Source organism: Aegilops tauschii, chromosome 7 (assembly GCF_002575655.3).
Source record: "Aegilops tauschii subsp. strangulata cultivar AL8/78 chromosome 7, Aet v6.0, whole genome shotgun sequence".
Lineage (NCBI taxonomy): Eukaryota > Viridiplantae > Streptophyta > Magnoliopsida > Poales > Poaceae > Aegilops > Aegilops tauschii.
The window spans coordinates 68,702,385-68,709,501 of record NC_053041.3 but is presented as its reverse complement, the minus strand read 5'-3'; the positions used below and the strand labels follow the sequence as shown (position 1 = coordinate 68,709,501).

General features: G+C 42.6%; 1 protein-coding gene across 1 annotated transcript; it reads left to right on the top strand.

Annotated features, from left to right (window-relative positions):
• Nucleotides 1-1,430: 1,430 nt before the first annotated feature.
• LOC109785286 (hevamine-A-like) lies at nt 1,431-2,327 on the top strand. The gene has a single exon (XM_020343879.1). The coding sequence runs from the start codon at nt 1,431-1,433 to the stop codon at nt 2,325-2,327; it is 897 nt and encodes a 298-aa protein (XP_020199468.1).
• The last annotated feature ends 4,790 nt before the right edge of the window (nt 2,328-7,117 follow it).

Below are 7,117 nucleotides of genomic sequence, written 5' to 3'. Positions count from 1 at the left end.
ATGCAACTTGTACACCATGGTAAGTACTACTCGTGCTATGGATGCAACCCGTAGATGGGAAAACCAAGAAAACACGAAAAAAAAAGAAGAAAGGGGAAAAAATAAGAGAGAGAAATAAGGGAAAACCCACTATAGCCTCCTCTTGAGCAAGCGCACCCTGCACCAAGCGGACCGTGCCTGGCCCGCAAGGCCCCATACGTGACTCTAGGGGGGTGGGGGAGGGGTAGCCCGCAACTAGTTGAAAATGTGCATGAAAATAAAAAAATGTAAAAATGTTCATGTGTTTGAGAAAATGCTCTGTGTTTTGTAAACATGTGTATGAATTTATGAGAATGCTTTGGCATCGAAATGCCAAAGAGGGAGGAGAAAACAAAAGAAAAAAGGAAAAAATATTTCAAAATATTAAATAAGAAAAAACCGAAAGGAAATATGAAAACTGCTAGAAGATGGACGAAATGGATTTAAAAAGACCTGGCTCCATGGGCCGGCCCATAGCAGCGTCTGGGTTGTGCGACATGCCGACATCTTGTCGCATAAGCGACAGAGCGAATTTACCTTGATTTTCTAAAAAAATCGTTTAGTTTTTCCCTCTTTTTTATTTTCATAGATTTCAAAATTCTAGCTTTTTAAAAATATTTTAATATTTCTGAAATACATGAACACACATTTCAAATAAGTGATTTTTTGAAAGTAGGTAACATTTTTTAAAATATGTAAGTGTAAACCCTTCTTCCCCCTGTCTCACGCCAGAGGTCGCTGAGCCATAGCAGTATAGCACCTACAGTACGCTAGTTCTGAGTCCGAAACTGCCTCACATACGATCAATTTTATCATACGATGTGTACGATCATTCAGGCTTGTTTCCCTAGGTTTGGGCCCATCACACCAGATGAGTCTTTGTCGTACATAGATTGTACAGATTTTGATCGTACTTATAGCAGCTCTCTTCTGAGTCTGATCTGCTCCGCCCGCGAGCCTGTGCTCGGCGTGTCGCCGTCTCGTCCGGCGTCGTTCGTACGACCGGTCACCTTCACCTCTCCATTTGGCCTTTTGTATTCACTATAATTTTATTCAAACTATCCGGTGGATCACCTTTTCTTATTCTGGGCTGGTGCCTTGCACGTTATTCCGTTCAAGCAGTACAAAGAAAACTTGTGTTAAAAAAAAGTAGTACAAGAAAACTCTTACAAGCTGATGAAGCTGTGGTTCAAAATCACGAACACCGTTGCCGTTGTTTCGAAGCTGCGAGCAGAAGGCATTCTCATCCAGCAAGCCACGTATATGCATAAACAATACGAGGAGTTTCAGATTGATTTCACATTACCTCTCCCCTCGTATATAACCCAACCTATCCAAGCCCAAACTCAGATCATCATACACAGAAGCAAAAGCATAAGGCATACACAGAAGCAATAGGGATTGCTCCACAAATGGCTAGCCGATCATCATCCCTGCTGCAACTGCTGGTACTGGTAGCAGCGGCGGCGCAGTTCCTCGGGTCGGAAGCCGGCGGCATTTCCATCTACTGGGGCCAGAATGGCGGCGAGGGAACACTGGCGGAGACCTGTGCTACCGGCAACTACAAATTTGTCAACCTCGCCTTCCTCGCCGCCTTTGGCAATGGCCAGCCGCCGGTCCTTAACCTGGCAGGCCACTGTGACCCGACCAACAGCGGCTGCGCGAAGCTAAGCTCCGACATCAAGTCATGCCAGAGCCGCGGCGTCAAGGTGATTCTCTCCATCGGTGGCGGGGCAGGCAGCTACTACCTTTCCTCAACCCAGGACGCCAAGAACGTCGCAACGTACCTGTGGAACAACTTCTTGGGAGGTAAGTCATCTTCACGGCCTCTCGGCGATGCAGTCCTCGACGGCATCGACTTCGACATTGAAGGTGGCACACCCCTACACTGGGATGACCTTGCGAGGTTCCTGAAAGGATATAGCAACTCCGGGAGGAGGGTGTACCTGACTGCTGCGCCGCAGTGCCCTTTCCCGGATGCCTGGGTGGGTGGCGCCCTAAACACTGGCCTCTTTGACTATGTGTGGGTGCAATTCTACAATAACGCTCCCTGCCAGTACACTTCGGGCAGCACTTCTAATCTAGCTGACGCATGGAAGCAGTGGTTGACAGTTCCAGCCAAGCAGATCTTCCTCGGCCTCCCTGCATCACCTCAGGCTGCCGGGAGCGGGTTCATCCCAACTGATGATCTAAAGTCAGATGTTCTCCCATTGATCAAGAGCACAGGAAAGTATGGAGGAATCATGCTATGGTCCAAATACTATGAGGATCAGGATGGCTACAGCTCTTCGGTGAAGAGTGATGTTTGAGAGGGTTGCCTTACCTTCGATTTGTGAGATACATGTGTGCTTTTTTCATTGTGATGTGTGAGGAACTGAGGATTCATGCATTTCCATTGTTACTTGTGAGTAATTATATGTCACTTGATTGTTGTATACAATATAAATAATTTTTAAGTACTTGGAGCATCTCGTGGATCTTTCATTTCAAACGAAGAAACCTGAACCCATGATTATTTGTTCAACATGAAAAAGTTTGCAGATCATCATTGGTTTCATTACATTCAATTCTATTGACTGCACGAAGGAGCATTGCGCAACTTTGTTCATGTGTCTTATTCCCCTGGCAAGATCTAGGTACCGTCAATTCATTACCCCCGGGAAACAATACCTTTGCAAAGCTGCTCACAACAATCCCGTGAGTACAGCATAGTATAGTGCATCATGGAGTTTAACACATACATCTGTATTTCCTTAGAGCAAGTCCCGGAAGACCCTAGGCATGCATTGGTCGACAAGCTATGTCCATGTAGGTATTGTGTATCGTTTCGATGATGCTTCAACAATATTCACTACTAGAATCAATTATATTTGTGGCAAAGTGGGAAAGAGTTTCTAAAATCTATTTCTTATACATAAATAATTTGCTAAATGGTTTTGGTTTTTATAATTGCCAAGTTACTTCCTAAAAATCCAAGAAATTCCAGTGAATCAAAGTACTTATTACGAGCTTAGAAAACATAATTTATACCCAATTTTAATTACGAGAAAGCTATTATCCAGATAGTCTGACTTTAGCGTCAGATCCAAACGACTTCCACGCCGTTCAATTTTCATCCCGCGGTCGCGATCGAGCACTCACCCGCACGCGAATAATTCTGTCCCCTGCTGTTCCGGTCGCAATCATTGCCTCCCATACGTCATTGGTACCTGATGATTTCAGGCCATCAAAAGGATAGCGACGAACGTGATTGGATCCCGTGGTCCTGCAGTTTGCATGCGTACCTACCTACTCCCTTCGGTCCTTTTTAATCTGCATATAAGTTTTGTCTGAAGTTAAAGTATCTCTATTTTGACCAATCTTATAGAAAATAGTATCAACATTCACAATGTAAAATCAACATTTTTAGATTCACTATGAAATGTACTTTCATAGTATATATATTTGGTATTGTAGATATTGACATTTTCTAATATATATTTGGTCAAAGTTTGCAAACTTTGACTTGAAAAAAATCAAATATGTGAAGTAAAAAGGAACATAGGGAGGACCATCTTAGCCAAAGAAATTTGTTGTTTAGTGGGTACAGTAAAAAAACTACTAGTTTCTTTGCTAGGCCACCCAAGATACAGACTCATGCACACACTCGTGTAGCTTTTCAATCGATTTTCTACATGCATGCGAGTTTGACTAGTGGTTGATTGACTCCACTTCTAACGGCAACTTCACGATAATTTTCTAGATACATCTGATAATTTACAACTTAATTTATGACTTCAAACGACATCTTCTATTTGAATACCATGATAATATACGCTCCGTAAATCTGATAATTTGCACACAAACATGACAATAATTTTGACATGGAAATTTTTTGTTCGAAGTATACCTTGGTAATTCTTGTGTAAATAGCATGATATATACACACCACAAATCTGATAACTCTTAGACAAACACCATGATAATTTTGACACGGATTTTTTTTCGAAAACAAACCCCAGTAATTTCTGTGTAAATAACATGATAATATATGCACCAAGAGCTGATAACCCACGCACAAACACCGCGGTAACTTTTTTGACCCTGAGATAAAAGTTTTTAAAAAAACATACCCTCTGTAACTCTCTTTGTAATTAGCATGACGCACAACAGAGTTGATAACTCACACACAAACAAGATGGTAACTTTTCTGACCCCGGGATAAAAGCTTTTTGAAAAAAACATACCTCGGTAACTCTTTGTGTAAATAGCACGGTAATATACACACAACAGAGCTGATAACTCACATCGTGATAACTTCCACCCGGAAAAAAATTTAGAAACATAATAGCAAGTGGAAGAAAAGGTTGCCTTGATTTTGCGCGGGGGGGGGGGGGGGGGGGGGGGGGGGGGGGGGGGGCTGGTTTGCTTACCTAGTAACCATTCCAATTCTATTACCATATATTTCCCAAAATGTTTACTAGCAGATTGAAGAAAAATCGATGGTTAGGCCGAACGCCGCACGGCCTGACTGGCGCGTAGGATTAGCAACTCTACGCTCACGCACAGTTTAGCGCCACTGTTACTGCGCGGGCTTCAGAGAGAGGAAGCTATTCAACTTGTTTAAAGCGAGAAATAGTGGGCCACAAGCGGGGGTTTCAGAGAGAGGAAGCTATTCCACTCTTAAAGCGAGAAATAATGGGCCACGAGCGGGCCGAGAAGCCTGCTCGTTCTGTCCAGCCTTACCCAGGAGGCGCAATAAAGAAATAAATAATGCATGAAACCTTACAGAATGGCTGAGAAGCTGAGGTAAGGCGGCATCGAAGCGCAGATGGCCGCAACGACGGAGAGGAAGCAGACGCCTCCCCTGGCCACAAGCACGACCCAAACGAGCTTGTACGACGCCATCCGATCTTGTTGCATAGCAGCAAACGGTAAATAAGAAGGATGAACATTTAAATTTATACTCAAAGGAAGAAACGGGAGAAAATTATCCACGATACACACTAGTGCAGAATCAGCCTATAGGTGGGGACTAAAGCCCCCCCCCCCCCCCCCCCCCCCCCCTCTTTAGTCCCGGTTCATCACGGCCTGGGACCAAAGGTCCCCCACGTGGCATGAGCCCGCGCCGAGGGCTGGGGGGACCTTTAGTCCCGGTTGATGACACCAACCGGGACTAGAGGTTTAGGGGTTTAGGGTTTTAGGATTTATGAATTATGGTTTATTTTTCCTTTTCGTTTTGTATTTTCCATTTAATTGTTTTTATTTTAAACATATTTTACGCTACTGTAGTCGTCAAGTGCCACTGCTACCACATACTATACACGTCATATATAATAAAATTTCTCGTACGACCAATCACATATCATACAATTTCTCGTATGATATTAAACATTTCTCGTATGATATATATAGACACACACACACATACACACACAATTTGGCATATACAATTTGCAGATCATTACATGCATGCATTAGGTGTAATGGTATTCTCCTTCGGGAGCTATGAACTGGTCAAGCAAAAATCCCGCAATTTTTTCTTGAAGTGCTCGTATGCGGTCCGTTGGTAGGACCTTATCCCGCATTTCTTGCATCTTTATTAAAGGAGATCAATGTGAATATATTAGTCGTGTGTATAATATTAGATCATTGATAAAATAACTTTAAATTGTATTTGTGTACCCAAAGTTGTCTTGCAGATGTGCTCCTTTCGGACGTCATCGTGCGAATGTTCTCGTAAACGTAATACGCATATAAATTATTCCTTGACGCCTGCCTCATGCACTTTACGAGAATAAAATTCAATCAGATAATAATTAATCAAGCGTGATAAAAGTGCCCCTGTTTTAAGGATTGTAGAAGGAAAATCGCGGATTAACAAAGGAAATCTGGATAATAGGCAATATTGAGCATTTTGGGGCCCCTGGCACCGGGCCGGGGCCCGGGGCGGCCGCCCTGTTCGCCCCCTCCCCCTCAGGGACGAGCCTGCCTAAGAATCACAATGCAATTGCTAATTAGGCTTAGAACTTGATGTTTGAGCCTACCCTTCATTATCATGCTAATATCACAATACAATTTTCCTATTTTTCTTTCCCCTTTTTTATTTTTAGTGTTTTAGTTTTTCAATTATCATGGTTTTTAAATACATGATTTTTTAATACATGTTTTGTAGAAATAGATGAACATTTTTTAGACATTTGAATATTTTAAAATTTGATGTTCATTTTATAGTTCTTTGGCATTCTGAAAATATGAAAAAAAAAATCAATAATCTACGATTATGTTTTGATACTCATGACTTATAAAAAAATATGTAGATTTTTAAATTTGGACCTTTCTAAATTCATAGACATTAATTACCTTTTCCAAAAATAAAAAAAAATCAAAGGAAATCAGTTGGAAACCAGATAGAAATGGTGCAGAATTGCAAAACCACGTAGTGGAAAACCTTTTTTTAGCATAACGAAGTGGGAAACCTGTGGAATAAAAGCCGACAGAAAGCACTTGTACATAGTAACTGGTCCAGCCCATATATGAGTGGGGCGTGCGATTTGCCCTCCTATCCTACGCTTCAAGCGTAGAATATATAGGAGTACGTCGAGCTCGCTTTCGCCAGCGGACAATGAAGCAAAAATGTTGGTCAAAAAGAGAAAATAAATACTCCCTCTGTAAACTAATATAACATCGTTTAGATCCTACGCTAGCGTGGAAAACATTTGCCAGTCGTTACGTGCTCTGCTCCGCCCGCGAGCCTGCGAGTGCCCCGGTTGGTCGCCGTCACCGTCCGGCGTCGTTCGTACGATCGATCGCCATCACCTTTCCATTTGCCTTTTGGTGTTCAATAATAAATCAACAGCCTGGTCGCCTTTTCTTATTCTACACTGGTGCCTTGCACGTTATTCCGTTACAAGAAATCTCTTACGTTGCCGTTGAGGGCGGAACGCATTCACATGTTCATCCATCCATGTGCCCAGCAAGCCACGTATGCGCATAAACAATACGGGGAGTTTCACATTACGAATCCTCTCGTATATAGGCCAACCCATCCGTGCCCAAACTCAGATCAAAGAAGCAAAAGCAGAAGGCATACACATAAGCAATAGGGATTGCTCCACAA